General features: G+C 41.7%; 1 protein-coding gene across 6 annotated transcripts in view; it reads left to right on the top strand.

Moving 5' to 3' along the window:
• The window catches only part of LOC111969950 (calcium-dependent secretion activator 1-like), a 184,002-nt gene that overhangs the window by 72,487 nt on the left and 87,754 nt on the right, over positions 1–23,761 (top strand). For all 6 annotated transcript variants that reach the window (XM_070445576.1, XM_023996349.1, XM_023996350.1 and 3 more), the window contains exon 6: positions 336–457. In XM_070445576.1, the coding sequence (XP_070301677.1) occupies positions 336–457 (122 nt within the window). The remainder of the gene's footprint in view (positions 1–335; positions 458–23,761) is intronic.

The raw sequence follows: 23,761 nt of genomic DNA on the forward strand, positions 1-23,761 counted from the left end.
CAAGTGGTATGAATACTTTCTGAAGGCACTGTAGGCTCTGATGAGTAATGTCCCATGGGACATAGTCCCTCCTCTCTCGTATACCTCAGAAGGTTTTGTTGCAGCAGTCGTAATGTTTTACACTCCCTATTCTGCTGGTCTCAGGGGACATGGCTGTAGATCAGAGAGGCTGAGCTGATCTGGGCGGCCCATGTCTGTGAAAAACCAAGGAAGATGTTTCTTTATAGTAGTATCAGTGTATTTAACAGTGCTCTAACTGTAAAATGTAATTTTGTGTTTGTGTCTGAAACTAGTTTGTAGGTGTTTGATCGGCGTGGTGGTGTGTTTTCTCTCAGGTGGTGATTGTGGAGGTTCAGGGGTTAAAGTCGCTGGCGCCCAATCGGATCGTCTACTGCACCATGGAGGTGGAGGGGGGGCATAAGCTCCAGACTGACCAGGCCGAGGCCTCCAAACCAACGTGAGTGTGACACGCACACACACACATGCACATATGCTGTGCACATACATGACATTACAGTGTTATTTATGAATAAATACCTAGTAACTGGGTAATAAGTTCAGTGCATTCTAATAGTTTTTTTTATCTAAACAAAGTCATGTTAGCTAATCAGGTTAGGAACTACATAACTGCATTTAGATTTATCAGCACCTGATACAGATTGTGTTAATATGAGCACTAAGTCTTGAGTCCTCGTTGGGTGGCCTCATGTTCTGGCCATAGCTGCACAGCATGATGTGGTAATGATATTGCCTGTGCGAGTGTGATCAGGGCACAGATAACAAGGTTGTAGACGCTGAGCCGTACTGATTACCCAACATGCACTTTGCGACACTGCTTGTGTACTCTAGCAGGTGACTGAGGTGGGACGTGTGGATGTGTTGAGACATTTGCTTTGCTTTAATTAAAGGATACTCAGATGTATGTAGAGTATCAGAGATGAGTAAGTAATCCATATCTCTTCCTGATATAGATGATGAATTCATCATTGTCAGTAGAGGGAATTATTTCCTCATATATAATGCAGGGCTCATCACCACTCTTCCGTCCTTCTCCTCCCCTCTTCTCTCTGCCGTCCTTCTCCTTCCCTCTTCTCTCTGCCGTCTTTCTCCTCCTTCTCTCTGCCGTCCTTCTCCTCCTTCTCTCTGCCGTCCTTCTCCTCCTTCTCTCTGCCGTCCTTCTCCTCCTTCCCTCTTCTCTCTGCCGTCCTCCTCCTTCCTTCTTCTCTCTGCCGTCCTTCTCCTCCTCCCCTCTTCTCTCTGCCGTCCTTCTCCTCCCCCCCCCTTCTCTCTGCCGTCCTCTCCAGGGTTTTTTGGGATCAAAAAGGGGCTTAGGTAGTGGGTGTGGCAGGGGGAGTGGCAATGAGAGCGTGGCAAAAATGTTTCATTCTACAAATTTCTCCATGGAGCTGAGAGACATTTTTGCTGTTTTGAAGCTGATTTCCKGTAATTCTGCACATTTTGCCATGGCTTATGCTGTATTATTTTGCTCAAACATAATAAAATTGATACTCAAAATGAATGAATTGTTTTTGGTATTGTATATTCTCCCTGACTGTCTAGCTTTATTTTTGGTGATTATTAGAGCTCAAAGATTATATTATTTAAGAAATGTATTTGCTCCATTATCTTTCCGACATACTTTCTGTTTTTAGTCTATTTCCTCTCTTCCCCTCCCTCTGATTTGAACAGCAGGATGGTATGTCCTATGCTAGAGCTATAGTAGCTAAAACAGTTTGTAACAGTAACCCTGTACCCTAGCCATCAATACTCATTCAGAAGTGTTCATCTTGAAGAGGGCCTTGTTCTGAGTGAACAGATGTTGCTGGTTGATTGTAGTTTTAGGGTCACGCTGTTACTGTAACACACCCTAGTGTGAAATATGTGGCCCAGTGGGTTTTTGTCATCTGTTACTGTCAGAGTTTTATCAGTCTCTATGCCCTGAGTGCACAGAGATAGAGAGCAGTTATTGTCTACAGTCTAGACTTTGGCAAGGGATGCAGCTGTGCCCATCATTGACATCAAACTCTGTTTCCAAGCTTATGGGTTAGGGTTAGAATTAAGGTTTGAGGCCTCCCAAGTGGCGCAGCGGTCTAAGGCACTGCATCGCAGTGCTAGAGTCGTCACTACAGATCTGGGTTTGATCCCGTGCTGTGTCACAACTGGCTGTGATCGGGAGTCCCACAGGGCGGCGCACAATTTGCCTGGCGTCGTCCGGGTTAGGCCGGGGGGCTTTACTTGGCTCTTCACGCTCTAGTGACTCCTGCAGGCTGACCTCAGTCGTCAGTTGAACGGTTTTTCCTCTGACACATTGGTTTCTGCTGGCATTCCGGGTTAAGCGGGCGGGTGTTAAGAAGCGCGGTTTTGCGGGTCATGTTTTGGAGGAGGCATGGCTCGACCTTCGCGTCCCAAGCCTGTTGGGGAGTTGCAGTGATGAAACAAGATCAAAATTGCGGGTAAAATTAAAAAATAAAACAAATAAAAAGGTTAGGGTTAGGGCTAGGTTAAGGATTTAGGATTTTAAATGGGAATACATTTTTTGTCCCCACAAGCATAGTAAAACAAGTGTGTGTGTGTGTGTGTGAGAAAGAGAAGGGGCTATTTTAGGCCCTGCTTCCTCACAGTGGAAAGCTCAGATGGGATCTGTGAGTGGATCAGTGTAAACTTTAGTTCAACCTCAATTGTTCCTGAAACAGAGGATAGTTTATTTGTGCTAGATACAGTATCTCGGTCAGACAGCCATGGATAACGGAACACTGAGTACATTTAAAAAAGGGATTCATTCCTTCTCTTCCATGATGCACAGATGGCCAGTCTCTTGTTGAACTTTGCATAGGAATGTTAGGTTCTAAATATCAGAGTTAGAACTCGACGGACATTATGAAAGCTTTTAAACCAAGTTTATTCCTGCCAATGTATCTAACAGCTGAACCGACCAAGACATATTCACACAAGCACTGATATTAAACTATTTCTCCTCTGCTGAGTCTCCTCCTGCACATCTGAACAGCCAATGTATCTCTGTTGCTTGACAGAGAACCTTAGTGATATCTGTTCTTCCTCACTTCATCTGACATGACTTCTGTCCCAAAGTGCTCACTCCTGCCCAACTCACTGCTGTCATGGTGACTGGTACCAGACTGTGTCTCTTCTCCTCCCAGAGGATCCCTCCCATAGAATCCCTGATGGCTAACAATAACATATTCTGACATAATGTAAACATTATACATTACCCTCTCTCCCTCAGTGACATGAATAAGTATATTTCATATTCTCAGAACCCAACAGTCCCCTCTGTTGAACATTAACCCCATACTGTTCATCACTATATAAACTTGTACATTTCTTATAAATGGACAAACAATGATAATACAACATTAACAAAAAAATGTAACACAAGACATATCAGCATTAATAAGGTGGTAAGCTATGCATAATTATATATGCATGAAAACCCAAAGTCTGATAACATGACAATTCCCACTCTCTCTTCACCTGTCTCTATGCCTCCAGGACACTCTATGCCTCCAGGATACGGATTCCACAAAAATGAAGGCCCTAGAGAACTTCCTCATGCTTTCACCCAGTCTTCCCCTTTCCGGCCACAGGCTCCGAAAGGTGTTCCCAAGTCATGTCATTTTCACTTTGTTCTCCTTCTTCCTCCATTGCCACCTGATCGGCACGTCACCTGATAGGCAAGTGCGTATCCCTAATCAATGTCTCCAGAATGTTGTGACATGACGATCTTTACCACTGCAGGTGCTGCAAGGAATACTGTGTGTGGACCAGACCAATGCTGTCCCAACACCCCCGCCTGGTGTATCTTTATGTACACTCAATCTCCAGAATTCAGTCCGTGCTCCCGGTTATCCCCTGCTCCTCATGTGCCGCTTTCACCTGGAAATATACACACTGCAACGTATGGGTCATTTCCTGACAACAGGACAACATAGACTCTCCCAACAAAGCTACGAGAGTAACCCCTGCTACTACTGACACTGCCCATGACGCATACCTCCAAATCCCTCATTTGCGCCGTAGACCAATTCCATGCTGCTACTATATAGCCACCTTCAGTTACTGTCCCTACAGCGACTGCCGTGAGAATAATCACTGCATGGAATCTGTCAAGTGTTTGCTGGTTGTTATAAATGGAAGAGATTAATGACGGAAGAATATCCATCCTAACAAAACTCTGAGTCATAGGTTTCCTGAAAGTTGACAATAGTGTCTGAAATGCCACCACTATCTCTGCTACTTTCACCATGATCTGGMTCTGTGCAATAGTCCCTATATTGTGCACAGTTAGCTGTCCTCCCTCTCTTACGAGCWATCTCCTGTAGCAATATACATAGTCTCTGGGGATGATACCACTCTATCACCCCGACCTCAATTTATGAGCCCCCACAGATCTCCATCCCAGTCACATTCCATCCCACTTAACAGCCTTATGTAAACATTGTCTCAAACACAGACCTCATGTGTACCTCGCCTCCTGCTACAGATACATTTTCACATATATCATTCCATCTAACCCATAACACAATAGTCACTACTCCTAATGCACTTCTAAAGTTATAAACATAATAAAACATTCTCAAATCAGTTAGTCAATATTCACCAATCCCTCCTAGAACAATGATCACTCTTATGTTCCACAACACATAAAAACATATTGACTTGAAAGGGAAAGAGAAAAGGTACATGTTTAATAATTCACACCACCCTTGATGTGACAAAGACTGGGGAAAGAACCGTCCATCCGTTCCGTTCTATCCCCATGTGATGCTGGTCTCCATGCCGTCTCCTTCATTTTCATCCTTGGGTGTTATTGCAAGACACAGGCTACGAGCCTTGTATGCAATTAATTGTACCGTATCATCCAGCAATCTATATGTATTGATGCAATTTAACATTACAATTCTGATGACATGGTAAAACAAATAAACCTTCATGGTTGACCCAAGCTATCATCCAGTGATTTCTCTAACAACCTCCCTCTCGGAGGACACTTAAAGGTAAGGTTTCTTGAGTGGAAAAACCCTCCCTAGGCCCAATCAATTCTAGCAGTGCACCCACACCTCACAGTTTGAGAGTAGAGCTCTCTCTCACTTTATCCGAATCATAATTAAAACATTTGATAAACTATCCAACCCACATTTAGAATGACAGTCCTTAGTGCTTTACTTTGAGTCTATCACTCAACTTCAAGTTTCTCAACCTGGCACACATCATCACGGTTAGAATGTACATTTATAAACGGGACCAGATATTACCGGTAATAACTCTTCTCATTACCACCCCCATTTGTCCCTGTTCTCCTGTCTCGAGTGGCATGGTAATGAAAGATCGGTATCTCAATGCATTCTTAGTCCAAATTGTTTGCAGTGTGTAGACCTTCCTCAATATCACCCCCCCCCCTTTTCCCGGCACTTCTTTATAGCGTTACAGTTCATCTTCCCAACGGCACATATGTAAGTCTAGCCTCTCACATTTGATGGCCCTTGATAATGTCCGATTTCAATATAGAGTAATCCATTTTTTCTACGTACACAAGTCTCTCACCTGAGCCTCTACCACCATTATGTCTGGTCCATTTCTCCCACCAGTACACCAGGAGCATGAGAGAAGTTTGAATGTGATCTCTCGCCAAGCTCACTCCACATGCGCGATCTCAGGACTCATGGCGCGCTCCTGCCGCCCGTAACCAGGTTAAAGGCTCSGACGCAGACCGGAGTGTTAACAGTCACTGTCGCATTGAACGTCTTTGTCGCTCTTTCTTCAGCCGGTTAGGGAGGGTTTTGAGGTTCACATACACTGTTCATGGTCAAATTATTCCAACCATGCATTAAGACCCCATCTGACGTCAACTTCCATGATAACCTCAAGAGAAGACAGATCAGAACATCAGTTTAGTTACAAGCATTGACTATATGACAAATTATTACATTTCCAATATTCTTAATACCTTTATATCTAAGACAAATGTCAAAGAGCATAACAACATACTGTTACTGTTGAAACCATTTTCAAAATTAGTTCATACTCCCTTATTTTACTGGCGACCTCTCGGAATAGTTACCAGATCAGGGAGTTAGCACCCTAACCCATGGGGAATCCCAACAATCCAGCAGACCCAATCTGGTGAAATTTGTATCGAAAGAAAGACAAAAATGAAATCAGCAATACACATATCACAATCCATTTGGAGTAACTGTCAACCCTTATTAACATATATTTTTCGTTTTATATGCAAATTTGAAAAAAAATAAACAAATTTGAATGACCAATCAACTTAGAATTACAACTCTTGATCTCCATAAGGAAATAATGATATCCATAAGGAAATAATGGTATCCCATAAAGTAATGGTGAAATAGACTAGAGACTGGTGTTTTTCATTCATTTTATAATTAAATCCCACCTGTTTCGACCATTTCTAGTGAGATTGATCAGGATACAGGGCATTCGATACCATTAAATATTTACTTTACCTTTTTCTTTCTCTGTCCTTCAGAAACCATTTAAAAAATGTCAAACATGTCCATCCTTCTACATAGCCAATTTAAAATCAAATTGAAAAGACCCCATAAAATAATTCCAATGGTATCCGGTAAGTTGTATGTGCCCGCTGGTGTGTCTGGTAAACCGTAGGTCAAAAACACACACGTGAACAGGCCTTTCTTACCTGGGAACTCCGTTCATGGCCTAATCTAGATACTTTTATACTTAAAACTGCCGAATATCACTAACTGCTCTCCCCAAGACCACAGTCTCAGGGAACATTCCAACGAGAGATAATGAAACCCCCTCTTCTGGAAAAGCATGTGTACGTTGTTGTTAGCATTCGCTATGTTACATCTTAATCAGCAATTCAAAAGTATTAATTATAAACCAAACATGATAATGGTAAATCCACTCTCCATACTCCCATGATTAAACATTTGTTTTAATCCACCCCATCGTGTATGTATCCTTTATTTAGCATGTACTACCCTTAGACATGGCGACATTATCTCGCCACTGWGTCTAACGATTCACTGGTGTCTTTTCGCCATGATTCTCCATAACCACCGCACCACAATGTTCATMAACTAAAACAAAACATTTTAAAAGTTCATTTTAGGTTTGGTAACCCCACTGCTAATTTCTCATGACTCCTCCCTTTCGTCCATTCTAAAAATCTATTCCAGAATAAGACGACATAAAATGTAAATCTATTTTATAATGAAACTACATAAAATGTCTCACGAGATAAAAAAATCCCTCTAAGGTTTTCTGAGTTTGCAAGGAGTGTTTGGCCAGATAATTTTAATGTGTTACCTCTTCAGAATCCATCCCCTTGGCATTTTGCCTAGATTTTTCAAACCAAAATACTTTTTACTTTGACAAATTTTGCCAATTTCTCATCATAAGGAATACACAATATTTGATCCCTGACATCTATGAAAARGTTGGTTGAGATGTGGTCTCCTACATCTCCCTCCACATGAAAAACGTGATCTGTATGAACTACTATCGATCGAACCGAGGCCATACACTGCTATCTAACATTTTCCTCTCCCGCTGCTTTCAAGAGGATTTTTTGCAACCCTTTTGAAAAAAATGCAAATGCTTGCATCGCAGCATCCCTCCCGAATGCAGCGGACTCCATTCCCACCTTACACTCCCTATTTCAATGACCAACAGCCCCACACCTAAAAGAGGACATTGATTTTCCCTTTCCTCCCTTTTCCCTTGTCCTACTTGGGCCATTGAAACCACTGTTAATGACTTTCACTGTGGCTGCATTAACCACTCGTACATCTGCGGAGTAAACGGAATTAGCTTCCTCTCTCCATGCTGCTTGTACTATTTCATCCCAGTGAGAATGCTGGTCCAATACTCCCYCAATTTCCGTTTTGATCACAGGTTTCAAACCTGCCATCAAAGCCGACATACGTCAACAGTGAAGAGGCGACTCCGGGATGCTGGCCTTCTAGGCAGAGTTCCTCTGTCCAGTGTCTGTGCTCTTTTGCCCATCTTAATCTTTTCTTTTAATTGGCAAGTCTGAGATATGGCTTTTTCTTTGTAACTCTGCCTAGAAGGCCAGCATCCCGGAGTCGCCTCTTCACTGTTGACTTTGAGACTGGTGTTTTGCAGGTACTATTTAATGAAGCTGCCAGTTGAGGACTTTTGAGGCGTCTGTTTCTCAAACTAGACACTCTAATGTACTTGTCCTCTTGCTCAGTTCTGCACCGGGGCCTCCCACTCCTCTTTCTATTCTGGTTAGAGTCAGTTTGCGCTGTACTGTGAAGGGAGTAGTACACAGCGTTGTACGAGATCTTCAGTTTCTTGGCAATTTCTCACATGGAATAGTCTTCATTTCTCAGAACAGGAATAGACTGACAAGTTTCAGAAGAAAGTTATTTGTTTCCGGCCATCTTGAGCCTATAATCGAACCCACAAATGCTGATGCTCCAGCTACTCAACTAGTCTAAAGAAAGACAGTTTTATTGCTTCTTTATCAGCACAACAGTTTTCAGCTGTGCTAACATAATTGCAAAAGGGTTTTCTAATGATCAATTAGCCTTTTAAAATTATAAACTTGGATTAGCTAACACAACGTGCCATTGGAACACAGGAGTGATGGTTGCTGATAATGGGCCTCTGTACACCTATGTAGATATCCCATTAAAATCAGCTGTTTCCAGCTACAATAGTCATTTACAACATTAACAATGTCTACACTGTATTTCTCATTAATTTGATGTTATTTTAATGGACCAAAAATGAGCTTTTCTTTCAAAAACAAGGAAATGTCTAAGTGACCCCACATTTTTGAACGGTAGTGTGTATATATACACAGTGCCAGTCAAACTTTGGACACCTACTCATTCAAGGGTTTTTCTATTATTTTTACTGTTCTACATTGTAGAATAACAGTGAAGACATCAAAACTATGAAGTAACACTTATAGAATCATGTAGTAACCAAAAAAGTCTTTCTCAAAATATATTTTATATTTGAGATTCTTCAAAGTAGCCTTGGTGACAGCTTTGCACACTCTTGGCATTCTCTCAACCAGCTTCGTGAGGCAGTCACCTGGAATGGATTTCAATCAACAGGTGTGCCTTGTTAAAAGTTAATCTGTTGAATTTCTATCCTTCTTGATGAGTTTGAGCCAATCATTTGTGTTGTGACAAGGTAGGGGTGGTATACAGAAGATACCCCTATTTGGTAAAAGACAACAGCTCAAATAAGCGAAGAGAAATGACAGTCCGTCATTACTTTAAGACATGAAGGTCAGTCAATTTCTAGAACTTTGAAAGTTTCTTCAAGTGCAGTCGCAAAAACCATCAAGTGCTATGATGAAATTGGCTCTCATGAGGACTACCACAGGAAAGAAAGACCCAGAGTTACCCCTGTTGCAGAAGATAAGTACATTTTTTAAATGTAACCTTCATTTAACTAGGCAAGTCAGTTAAGAACAAATTCTTATTTCAATGACGGCCTACCGGGGAACAGTGGGTTAACTGCCTTCTTCAGGGGCAGAACAACAGATTTTTACCTTGTCAGCTCTGGGATTCGACCTATCGGTTACTGGCCCAACCACTAGGCTACTAGGCTTCCTGCCGCCCCCTCAGAAATCGGCAATGAACTGGTTGTGCCACCTTTAACTGCAATGACTCCAACCAAACACGTTCTGTAGTTGTTGATCAGTCTCTCACATTGCTGTGGAGGAATTTTGGCCCACTCTTCCATGCAGAACTGCTGTAATTCAACAACATTTGTGGGTTTTCAAGCATGAACTGCTTGTTTCAAGTCCTGCCACAACTCAATTGAGATTATGTCTGGACTTTGACTATGTCATTCCCAAACTTCAAATTTGTCGCTTTTTAGCCATTTTCATGTAGACTTGATTGTGCGTTTTGGATCATTATCTTGCTGCAAGACCCAGCTGTGCTTCAGCTTCAGCTCAGACAGATGGCCTGACATTCTCCTGTAGAATTATCTGATATAGAGCAGAATTCATTGTTCCTTCTAATAAGGAAAGTCATCCAGATACTGAGGCAGCAAAGCAACCCCAAACTACCACACTACCACCACCATGCTTGACCGTTGGTATGAGGTTCTTACTGTGGAATGCAGTGTTTGGTTTTCGCCAGGCATAATGTCGTCCAAAAAGTTATACTTTTTAATCATCTGTCCATAGAACATTCTTCCAAGAGTCTTGATGATCATCCAGGTGCTTCCAGGTTCTTTTTGGCAAACTTGAGGCCACTTTTTGGATGACATGGGTCCCATTATGCCTTTTTGACAGGGGGTGCATGATTTTTTTTGTCTGATTTAGATATGTTTCTGCTTATAATTTCCAACATTTTGGTAGGCTATTTGTTAGTCAACTTGTCGATAATTAGATACATGTATGTCACGGCCGTTAACAGAAGAGGACCAAGGTGCAGCGTGTTAAGCGTACATTTTCCTTTATTTATAAAATATTACGCCGAACAACAAAAATAAATACTACAAAAACAAACCGTGAAGCTGAAGGCTATGTGCCCTAAACAAAGTCAACTTCCCACAAAGACAGGTGGAAAAAAGYGCTACCTAAGTATGGTTCTCAATCAGTGACAACGATAGACAGCTGCCTCTGATTGAGAACCACACCCGGCCAAACACAAAGAAATACACAACATAGAATACCCACCCCAACTCACGCCCTGACCAAACCAAAATAGAGACATAAAAGGATCTCTAAGGTTAGGGCGTGACAATGTAGCTTCTCTTTCTCTTTTTTATTTATTTCACATTTGTTTAACCAGGTAGGCCAGTTGAGAACAAGTTTTTCATTTACAACTGCGGCCTGGCCAAGATAAAGCAAAGCAGTGCGACAAAAACAAAAACAGAGTTACACATAAACAAACGTACAGTCAATAATACAATAGAAAAATCTATGTACAGTGTGTGTAAATGTAGGGAGGTAAGGCAATAAATAGGCCATAGAGGCAAAATAATTACAATTTAACATTAACACTGGAGTGATAGATGTGCAGATGATGATGTGCAAGTAGAGATACTGGGGTGCAAAAGAGCAAGAGGATAAATAACAATATGGGGTTGAGGTAGTTGGGTGTGCTATTTACAGATTGGCTGTGTACAGGTACAGTAATCGGTAAGCTGCTCTGACAGCTGATGCTTAAAGTTAGTGAGGGAGATATAAGACTCCAGCTTCAGGGATTTTTGCAATTTGTTCCAGTCATTGGCAGCAGAGACCTGGAAGGAAAGGTGGCCAAAGGAAGTGTTGGCTTTGGGGATGACCAGTGAAATATACCTGCTGGAGCGCGTGCTACGGATGGGTGTTGCTATGGTGACCAGTGAGCTGAGATAAGGCGGGGCTTTACCGAGCAAAGACTTATAGATGACCTGGAGCCAGTGAGTTTGGCGACTAATATGTAGTGAGGGTCAGCCAACGAGAGCATACAGGTCGCAGTGGTGGGTAGTATATAGGGCTTTGTGATAGACGGCACTGTGATAGACTACATCCAGTTTGCTGAGTAGAGTGTTGGAGGCTATTTTGTAAATGACATCGCTAAAGTCAAGGATCGGTAGGATAGTCTGTTTTACGAGGGTATGTTTGGCAGCATGAGTGAAGGAGGCTTTATTGCGAAATAGGAAGCCGTTTCTAGATTACATTTTAGATTGGAGATGCTTAATGTGAGTCTGGAAGGAGAGTTTACAGTCTAACCAGACACCTAGGCATTTGTAGTTGTCAACATATTCTAAGTCAGAACCGTCCAGAGTAGTGATGCTAGTCAGGCAGGCGGGTGCGGGCAACAACTGGTTGAAGAGCATGCATTTAGTTTTACTAGCATTTAATAGCAGTTAGAGGCCACGGAAGGAGTGTTGTATGGCATTGAAGCTTTGAAGGTTTAACACGGTGTCCAAAGAAATGCCAGATGTATACAGAATGGCGTAATCTGCGTAGAGGTGGATCAGAGAATCCCCAACAGCAAGAGCAACTTCATTGATATATACAAAGAAGAGAGTCGGCCCTAGAAGACTAAATAAACCCTTTCTCAACAGAATAATGCAATAGATTGAATGCATCAATCTAGTTGGCATTGGTAAAGTTTTCATTGTCATCATTAGCTGAGCAAAGACGTTTCGGGACTGGGGAAAAAATACTATAAAGCAACAAAAAAAAACAGGAAAGATTTTCTGTGCAAAATGTCAAAATTACATGAGTTTGACCGGTTGTAAGGAAAAAGAAAGCTGTGAAAGTGACCCAACGTGTTTCTGATGAGATATCTGCAAGAAATTTTTATTCTGCAGGAGTTCTTATTCATGCAATGTGAGTTATAGACCTAGAGTCAGTTTCCAGATTTAAGTTTCTGTTTAACCCATCTAAACTACAGTTCCCTTGACATGCCATCGGCCTATTTGAAGTCCCGTCTTGTGACTGTCGAATTTGTATAGCGCCTCACAATCATCACACATAACATAGCCGGCACTGCTATCATCCTTTTATAGCATATTTTCCAAATATTGCTTTTCTTTCTCCCTTCTCTTTATTTTCAAATCTCATATCGCAGCCTTTGTCTTACTGAATTGAACTTTGACAATGGCCTTTTTTCCTCTGTGGATTGACATTAACTTTTTCTGCCCATTCCCAAAAGCATTGTTTGGCAATTGGCTGTGTAGTCTATTTGGTGCATGTACAGTTAAGCCCCAAAGCTTAGGSTTATGCACTAATACCAGATAGCCTAAAATAATGAAAGAAAAATCTTTAGTAGGTGTGTATGTTTGTGGCTCCAGCTCTGTGCTGTACTATGTTGTGCTGCTCCGCACGTGTGGCTGAGCTGAGATTTACATCACTACTAAGTCCCATAGGAATGCCCCAGGCCTGTGCTCATGGCTACTGAGGCTCAAACATGACTCAAACCAACACCAGGCCTCACATCTGAGCCACGAGCCAGGCTTAGACATACACTCATCCCTAGATATACCAGGCGGTGTCAGAGGAAAGCCCTAAACATTTTCAAAGACTCCAGCCACCCAAGTCATAGACTGTTCTCTCTGCTACCGCATGGCAAGCAGTACCAATGCACCAAGTCTGGAAGCTTGGCAACAGGACCCTGAACAGCTTCTACTGTACCCCCAAGCCATAAGACTGCTAAATAAGAAGTCCAGGTAGCTATTTGGTTAACTATTTAACTATACTGAACAAAAATATAAAACGCAATATGCAACAGTCAAAGATTTTACTGAGTTACAGTTCATATAAGGAAATCAATCACTTGCAATAAATACATTAGGCCCTAATCTATGGAATTCACATGCCTGGGAATACAGATATGCATCTGTTGGTCACAGATACCTTGAAAGAAAGGTAGGGCGTGGATCAGAAAACCAGTCAGTATCTGGTGTGACCACCATTTGCCTCATGCAGCACGACAGATCTCCTTCGCATAGAGTTGCTCAGGCTGTTGATTGTGGCCTGTGGAATGTTGGCGGGAACTGGAACACTCTGTCGTACATGTCGATCCAGAGCATCCCAAACATGCTCAATGGGTGACATGTCTGGTGAGTATGCAGGCCATGGAAGAACTGGGACATTTTCAGCTTCCAGGAACTGTGAACAGATCCTTGCGACATGGGGCCGTGCATTATCATGTTGAAACATGAGAAGATGGCGGTGGATAAATGGCACGACAATGGGCCTCAGGATCTTGTCACGGTATCTCTGTGCATTAAAATTGCCATTGATAAAATGCAATGGTTTTCATTGTCCGTAGCTTATGCCTGCCCATACCGTAACACCAACACCACCATGGGGCACTCGGTTAACAACGTTGACATAAAAAAAAAATGCTCACCCAGAAAACACCAAACACGTGGTCTGGGGTTGTGAGGCCGGTTGGATGTACTGCCAAATTCTCTAAAATGATGTTGGAGGTGGCTTATGGTAGAGAACTTAACATCCATTTCTCTGGCAACCGCTCTGGTAGACATTCCTGCAGTCAGCATGCCAACTGCATGCTCCTTCAAAACATGAGACATCTGTGGCATTGTGTTGTGTGACAAAACTGCACAGTTTGTTATCGTCCCCAGCACAAGGTGCACTTGTGTAATGATCATGATGTTTAATCAGCCACACCTGTCGGTTGGATGGATTATCTTTGCAAAGGAGAAATGCTCACTATCAGGGATGTAAACAAATGTGTGCACAACATTTTGGAGAAATAATATTTTTGTACATATGGGACATTTCTGTGATCTTTTTCAGCTCATTACATGTTGTGTTGATATTTTTGTTCAGTGTATCTGCATTGATCCTTTTTGCACTAACTTTTTTGACTCGTCACATACGCTGCTGTTAGTGTGCTCATCTCAGGCACATTATAATGAGGAATACATACTGTGATCCTGACATCAATTTATATCTGTCATTTTCTGAAAGCAACATACATTATGTAATGTTATTTTATGATATGTAATCCAGACTTTAGTGATGCAAGGTAGAACGTCAGTGTGAGGGTCTGTGCCAATGATGTATATTAACCCTGTATTGCTGATGCTATGTAATGACCAATGAAAGGCTTTGAAGCCAACTATTTTGGCACTCCATAGGAATAAATGGAATTCTACAGTATTTCAATTAAATGTTTCAAGGTCAAAATTACCTGTATTTCAGTATTTTGTTGATGTGAGGACAGTATATAGCCTCGCTACTGTTATTTTATTGTTGCTCCTTAATTATTTGTTATTTTTCTAATTTAAATTTTTAATAAAAAAAAAATTTTTTTATTTACTTATTTCTTCAGTTTATTTTAGTAAATACTTAACACTTTTTTTTCTTAACTGCATTGTTGTTTAAGGGCTTGTAAGTAAGCATGGCAAGCGGTACCAAACTAACACTAGAGAAATTGCTAACTAGAGTTAACGCAATGACTGGACATCTATGATATCTGCTAGCAGCAGATACTATAGACTTCCAGTCATTGTGCTAACGCTAGTTAGCATTGGCTCATGAAACTACCTCTAACTTCCTTCATACTGGACACAGAGACATGCAAATGGAATCCACGAGTTCATCTGACTCTGGGGAACTAGATAAAGGGCCTCATGGCCAAAATCCCGAGGTATCCCTTTAAGGTGTCTGTAATAGAATAATCGTGCAAAAACAAATGTACACAATAACAAATGCATTTCCATAGCTTCCAAAATATTTTTTACTATGGTGGGGAAGTGCCAAGATGGAGGCGCGGTGGCTTCAAAACAGTACCCCGTTAGTCATCTAGTGTATAAATAAATAATTGGTCCACTCTCAAGGTTACAATGAAACAGCAATTACCACATTATACGTTTCGGCTTATATGCCTTCATCAGTGCTGTACAAATTAATTAGGAGACACATACTTAAAGATGTTTTATTGTCACATACACGGGATAGGGGGCGGCATAGAGCAAGGCAGTTAACCCCCAACAACAACTGCTCCCCGGGGGCCAATGACGTCAATTAAAGCAGCCACCCGCACCTCTTGATTCAGAGGGGTTGGGGTAGAAGACACGTTTCGGTTGAACGCATTCAGATGTGCAACTGACTAGGTATACCCTTTCCCTAGGTGCAGTGAAATGTGTTGTTTTACAGGGTTAGCCATGGTAATACAGTGCCCCTGGAGCAAATTAGGGTTAAGTGCCTTGCTCAAGGGTACATCGACACCACTACGCCGCCTGCTAGGCTGCAACACACCTGGGATGTGTTCAGTTCGATTAAACGTTTGCTATGTTGCGTGGCGGTTGTATTGAATGACACGTTTCCCCAAACCGTTCTTGAAAGTTTGCTCCGTTTGGTTTGTGTGGCGGGGTCTGGCATGAAGCAATGGGTGATGTGAGTGACTGAATGCATAGATTCCGCATGTGTTTCTCTGCTTATTAATAAAAATGGGATTTCCGGCTTGATACTTGAATCAATAGGTTGCTACAACCTAGCCTATGAATGAAAGTTTACAATTTAGATACACACAGGTCGAGAGAAAAATATGAGGTGACAGACAGTGACACATGGGCAGACAGTGACACATGGGCAGACAGTGACACATTCACATCCTCCTTGCACAATCTTGCCTGCATCTAGCTTATCTACGGAGTAATCATTAGTTCAACAGTTGCAAACGAGAGTTTCTATTGGACAAATTCAGGTATTTTTATCCTTGTTTCATTTGCTTCCGTTTAAACGCTTTTCAACAGAATCGGTGGAATGAATACACCCCTGATCACGTATAAACACGGTTCACTTTCATAGCAACCACATTGTATTCCTTCTCGCCTCTATGCAGTCTCCTCCTCCTCACCTTTTCCCTTTGTCTGTGGTCTTCAATGCACAAGCTAAACCATGTCATAACCGCTACACACAGCCTACATCATTGTCCCCATATTAGCTAAAGTAACGTCCTAGTCAACATAGCTAATAGAACTAATACATTAGTAAACCTGCTACAATCATGCAGTAAAGTTAGTGTATAGTCAGTAAGCAGTTTAGCCTTGACTTGGATGAGTTCCAGTGTTGTATTGGATAGTCATTGCCAACTAGCTAACATAGCATCCCCCTGTTTGAGCCGGGTGTTTTAGTAGGCTAAACTAGCCAGCTGCATTTGCTAGCTAAGTAAGTGAAACTGAAATTGAAAAAATAAAAACTCTTGCTTCTCCTTTTATTTTTTATTTTTTAATAAATTCATTTGTTGAAAACTGTTCAACTATTGTCTTTCTCTTTCTTTGAGTCAACTACTCACCACATTTTATGATCAGCAGTGTAAGCTAGCTGTAGCTTATGTGTTCAGTACTAAATTCATTCTCTGATCCTTTGATTGGGTGGACAACATGTCAGTTCATGCTGCAAGAGCTCTGATAGGTTGGAGGATGTCCTCCGGAAGTTGTCATAATTACTGTGTAAGTCTATGGAAGGGGGTGAGAACCATGAGCCTCCTAGGTTTTGTATTGAAGTCAATGTATCAAGAGGAGGACGGAAGCTAGCTGTCCTCTGGCTACACCATGTTGCTACCCTACAGAGTGCTGTTGAGGCTACTGTAGATCTTCATTGCAAAACAGTGTGTTTTAATTAATTATTTGGTGACGTGAATAAAACTATACTAAATAAATCTAAAAAGGATCACTTTTTTAAATGTTTTTCACAAATTACATTTTTGTGAAATTCACTGAGGAGGAYGTTCCTCCCCTTCCGCTTCTGAGGAGCCTCCACTGATGTGGTTTGATGTGGCAGTTAGATGTTTGTCGCCCATGAGACACCATAGGAACAAAGCCAGTAATCACTTCTTCAAAATAGTCATAATGAATCTACAATAATCTAAGATAACTCAACTGTTTTATTCATGCAATTGGCATTGAGGAGAATAGCACCTCCGTCACCGGCTTCATCAATAAGTGCATRGACAACGACGTCCCCACAGTGATCGTACTTTTATTTWATTTTTATTTAATTTCACCTTTATTTAACCAGGTGMGCTAATTGAGAACAAGTTCTCATTTACAACTGTGCCCTGACCAAGATAAAGCAAAGCAGACACAAACAACAACACAGAGTTACACATGTGAATAAACAAACATAGTCAATAATACAATAGAAAAAGTCTATATACAGTGTGTGCAAATGAAGTAGGATAAGGAAGTAAGGCAATAAATAGGCCATAGTGGCGAAATAATTACAATATTGCAATTAAAAACTGGAGTGATAGATGTGCAGAAGATGAATGTGCAAGTATATGGTTACTCGGGTACAAAGGAGCAAAATAAATAAATAACAGTATGGGGATGAAATAGTTGGATGGGCTATGTACAGGTGCAGTGATCTGTGAGCTGCTCTGACAGCTGGTGCTTAAAGTTAGTGAGGGAGATATGAGTCTCCGGCTTCAGTGATTTTTGCAATTCATTCCAGTCATTGGCAGCAGAGAACTGGAAGGAAAGGCGGAACACACACACACCACACACACATTGTTCTCCCTCACAAATAATTATAATGTACAGCATCTGGGTCAATAAATGACTTGATCATACTGACATTGGGAACTTATATTGGAAATGTACCTTAAAGGTTATTATTTAAGGTTATTGGTTCCTCCAAAGGAGGAATTGGCTTTGGGGGTGACCAGTGAAATATACCTGCTGGAGCGTGTGCTACGGGTGGGTGCTGCTATGGTGACCAGTGAGCTGAGATAAGGCGGGGCTTTACCTAGCAAAGACTTATAGATGACCTGGAGCCAGTGGGTTTGGTGACGAATTTGAAGCGAGGGCCAGCCAACGAGAGCATACAGGTCGCAGTGGTGGGTAGTGTATGGGGCTTTGGTGACAAAACGGATGGCACTGTGATAGACTGCATCCGATTTGCTATGAGTAGAGTGTTGGAGGCTATGTAAATGACATCGCCGAAGTCAAGGATCGGTAGGATAGTCTGTTTTACGAGGGTATGTTTGGCAGCATGAGTGAAGGATGCTTTGTTGTGAAATACGGAGCCGTTTCTAGATTTAATTTTGGATTGGAGATGCTTAATGTGAGTCTGGAAGGAGAGTTTACAGTCTAACCAGACACCTAGGTATTTGTAGTTGTCAACATATTCTAAGTCAGAACCGTCCAGAGTAGTGATGCTGGACGGGCGGGCAGGTGCGGCAGCGATCGGTTGAAGAGCATGCATTTAGTTTTACTTGCATTTAAGGCAGTTGGAGGCCACGGAAGTAGATTGTATGGTATTGAAGCTCGTCTGGAGGTTAGTTAACACAGTGTCCATAGAAGGGCCAGAAGTATACAGAATGGTGTCGTCTGCGTAAGAGGTGGATCAGAGAATCACCAGCAAGAGCGACATCATTGATATAATACAGAGAAAAGAGTCGGCCTCAGAATTGAACCCTGTGCACCCCCATAGAGACTCCAGAGGTGCGGACATCAGGCCCTCTGATTTGACACACTGAACTCTTCTGAGAAGTAGTTGTTGAACCAGGCGAGGCTGTCATTTGACAAACCAAGGCTGTTGAGTCTGCCGATAAAAATGTGGTGATTGACAGAGTCGAAGCCTTGGCCAGGTCGATGAATACAGCTGCACAGTATTGTCTCTTATCGATGGCGGTTATGATATCATTTAGGACCTTGAGCGTGCCTGAGGTGCACCCATGACAGCTCTGAAACCAGATTGCATAGCGGAGAAGGTACGGTGGGATTCGAAATGGTCGGTGATCTGTTTGTTAACTTGGCTTTCGAAGACCTTAGAAAGGCAGGGTAGGATAGATATAGGTCTGTAGCAGTTTGGGTCTAGAGTGTCTCCCCCTTTGAAGAGGGGGATGACCGCGGCAGCTTTGCAATCTTTGGGGTTCTCAGACGATACGAAAGAGAAGAGGCTAGTGATAGGGGTTGCAACAATTTCGGCGGATAATGTTAGAAAGAGATGGTCCAGATTGTCTAGCCCGGCTGATTTGTATGGGTCCAGATTTTGAAGCTCTTTCAGAACATCAGCTATCTGGATTTGGGTGAAGGAGAAATGTGGGATGCTTGGATAAGTTGCTGTGGGGGGTGCAGGGCTGTTGYCCTGGGTAGGGGTAGCCAGGTGGAAAGCATGTCCAGCCATAGAGCAATGCTTATTGAAATTGTCAATTATCGTGGATTTATCGGTGGTGACAGTGTTTCCTAGCCTCAGTGAAGTGGGCAGCTGGGAGGAGGTGCTCTTATTCTCCATGGACTTTACAGTGTCCCAGAACTTTTTGGAGTTTGTGCTTCAGGATACAAATTTCTGTTTGAAAAAGCTAGCCTTTGCTTTCCTAACTGCCTGTGTATATTGGTTCCTAACTTCCCTGAAAAGTTGCATATCGCGGGGGCTATTCGATGCTAATGCAGTACGCCACAGGATGTGTTTGTACTGGTCAAGGGCAGTTAAGTCTGGAGTGAACCAAGGGCTTATCTCCTCCTGGTTCTACATTTTTGAATGGGGCAAGCCTATTTAAGATGGTGAGGAAAGCACTTTTAAAGAATAACCAGTCATAACGAGAGTTATCAAACGGTTATCAAACGGTTATCAAATGGTTATCAAACGTTACGCCAGGGTAAGCCTACATGAAACACATACCTTATTAAGTGTTTCTAAAATCCCCAATGGGAAAAATTATTGGAACCCTTTCCCTGTTTGACCTCTAGGTTTTATGGGTATTACGACTTATACTGTGGTACTCTATTGCCTTCAGTTGCTCTTTAAAGGGCAACGGCTACGCTGAAGCGTTCCTCAACCCACAACTAAACCCCTCCCAGTTTTTGAAAAGGTCATTCAAAACAGCATTGTTTCCGTTTAATTGAACATTGCACACCGTTTTTTTGTACTGAACGGGTTAGTTAGTTACTGCCGAATTGGGAATCATCAGGTGCCGGTTTTTCTAAACTTTTTTTGAGGGGGGGGGGGGATCAGAATGATTCTCTAATTCTACAATTTTTGTTATCCAGGATCAGATAGATCTGGCTGTTTTTGAGACGGTTTTTTCAAAAATAATCAGATAGGATCATTCTGATCCAGATACCACAATATCAAGATCACTGAATCCAGATTTTCAGTGGTTTGGATAAGTATCTATATTGCCATCCACTGTACTTGGTGAGTTATGTTAGCATTTTGTTTAGCCAAAATGACAGCCAAAATGTTCACATTTGTATCTGGATCAGAATGATCCGGATTCTGTAATACTCTTTGTTGCTAACCAGGATCAAATCAATCTGGCTGTTTTTGAGATGGTTTTTCAGAAAATAATCAGATAGGATCATTCTGATCCAGATACCACAATATCAAGATCACAGAATCTGGATTTTTTGCTTTGAACAGGCTTACACCTTGCCATCTACTAGACAGATTGTGGTACTACTTCTACACACTCATAGGCAAACACATAAAGTAAACTACTTGAATAAAGGTAACTTGATAAAAAATAATATAGCTTGCATATCACTTAGAATTGTAATGAACACGATGGGAGACATAGAACTGGTTTCAAGCGCAGGGCGCAGCAGGTGTTTATTATTAAAAGACCACAGGAGGAGGCAGGTAGCTGGGTCCAGGGGCAGGCAGAAGGTCATACACAGGGGATTCAAAATGACAACAGTACAGGCAGGGAAAAGGCTAGTAAAGTCATTCGGGAGATCAGGCAATAGGTTGATAACAGGAAATCCGATAGGCTAAAGTACAGGCATGGAGCAGGGAATAGGCAAAAGGCATTAGTGAGGCAGGCAAAAACTATCATACACGGGAGGATTAAATTACCAGAAAAACAGCACTCCGAATAGACGTGTGTCACAAAACAAACAATACCTCACAATGATGGGGTGCAAAGAACTAAACTAAATAGTGTGTGATAATGACATACATGTGTCTGAACAGGTGATCAGAGTTCAGGTGATTGGGATCTGGAGAGTGAGCTGCGTTCAGGGGATCTATGTGTTTGAGAGTGTGAGCTGGAAAGTGGGCTGGAAAGTGAGCTGCGTTCAGGGGATCTACGTGTTTGAGAGTGTGAGTTGGAAGCAGACGTTACAAGCATTAAGTAGATGCATTTGTTTAACACTTCTCAATAGAACAACTAACCACATACCTACTGCAGTCAATTTAACATATTTAACCTTTGATTTTCAGATCTAACAAAGTTTTTTAAAACTTTCTCACCTTAGTTACATTTAAATGTTGTGGTTGTAATGCCTTTCACCTTTCTAAATCCACCCTGAATCCACCCTTCCACTGGCATCAAGAAAAAGCTCAATACAATCCTGATTAAAGGTCAGATTGGATTACTAAATCCTTATCCCTATTCGGAGGATCAGAATCTGTTTTCAGTTTTGAAAAACCCAGTGCTATCATTTAATCCTATCCGATTGCCGAAATCCAATAAGACAACTTTTGAAAAACTGGGCCCAGGGCATATACTGTATACAGGAAATATGTAGAAGAATAAAAACAAATGGACAGATATCATTGAGAAGAGACCTTTGTTTCCCTATTCGCCGGTATCTATTTAACCAGTTGCTTGCACCTCTTACGAACAACAGGTGTGTCTTCTCCTAATGAATTTGTACAGCATTGATGAAGGCATTTGTTTATCACTTTTTATCACTTTGCACTAACATCTTTTCTTATTCTTTCGAGCATGGATGAAATGATGTTGGCTTCCRTGGTTTTTCCTTTTCATGGTTTGAGTGAAAGTACCTACATATTTCTGCAAGCTCTTAGACTGCCATCTACAGGTGGTATGTAAAAACAGAATTACCAGGCTTTGGACAGCTACTTTGCTTAAAACACATATTTACAGACATTTAATTGTATGTAAATGTATGCTGTTAAATACTACACAATTAAAACCATCTGGAGAATATTCAATTTGTTCTGTTTAAATCCATGCAATATTACGCTTCTCTGTAATTTATTATATTAAATTATCTTTTCTCTCTCAATTGGTGTCAATATTGCAGAGTCGGCACTCTGCCAGTGCAATCTGCTCTGACAAGACAAACAGAGGAAAAACCCCAGGGAAATAGATTGCAGTCTTTTCTCCATGACTCATACATAGGCTAGTACCACTAGAGTGTTGTTGTTGTTGACTTGGAACGTGTGCATGTGTGACAGGCCGTTCTGTGGTGAGTCAACTGGTGAGCCCTTACACACTACTCCACACACTACTCTATAGTGGCAGAGCCCAATGTATTATTACACATGACTCACAGGGCTCATGATTCAGAAGCATTGTAACACTGTGTCACAAAGTGTTCCCTGCCAAGGCAGTGGCTACTGGGCTGGAGGGATGTGGGTCATGTTGATGGAAAGCAGCAATCCAACAGATGCTGGACATCAAGCCTGATAGGTTGTTGTTAATGGGTCATAATGGGGCTGCTTTCAGGGCGTTGGTGGGATCTGTCATGGATACTGTGTTTCATTTAGAGCAGGTCATTTTATACCATGCAAAATGATTGAAAAACGTACAGTTTAAGTGCGGAGAGAGGTCGATGGAGAGGGTGAAAGAGTGAGATGGACAGACTAGTCTTCATTCTGCCGTATCAGTGCTCCCCCACCGCAGGCAGAGAGAACTGTAGTGTATATATATTATTGTATAGTAGTTAAACCTTACAAATGAATACTCACTCTGTGGAGCTGTCACATCTGGGAAATGCTTCATGGATGGTAGCCGCTGTGTGTTGTGAGAGCAAAATTGCAAGATTATGTTATACTGTATTTGCATCAAATTGTTGTTTTATGCAACAGAATAAGGGTTGTTAGAACACTCATCTGTGTGTGTTCTACTGAGGATGGGCCTCTAGGAGATTTAACACTGACAGAAGATTTACGATGTCTTTGGGTGATAAACCTAAAGAGACCGCATTCCATAGCATGAGTTAATGTTTCCGTTCTATAAGGTACCAGGGAGAGATGACTCTGGGACCAGACCCTGGTCTCTACACAATGAGAACAGTTTTTTACAGCAGATACTGTTTGCTGTGAATTATAAGTACCTTTCATACAAATCTTAACCTTGTGACCCATTCCATACATCTGTTGTTTGTCATGAAGACTGAAGGGATTGTATCTTTGCTATAAAAGGCCATGGTATATTTTGTCGTTGAGCTCTCAACGAATCAACTAGGGGGGGGGGGGTTCATTGACAAGCTCCATTACTGCAGTAATTAAATAATAAAGTTGGATTGTTTTGAAGAAATGTAAAAGTCTCTCCTTTTGATTGCAATAATTCCACGACAGTGTACA

Source organism: Salvelinus sp. IW2-2015, linkage group LG11 (assembly GCF_002910315.2).
Source record: "Salvelinus sp. IW2-2015 linkage group LG11, ASM291031v2, whole genome shotgun sequence".
Lineage (NCBI taxonomy): Eukaryota > Metazoa > Chordata > Actinopteri > Salmoniformes > Salmonidae > Salvelinus > Salvelinus sp. IW2-2015.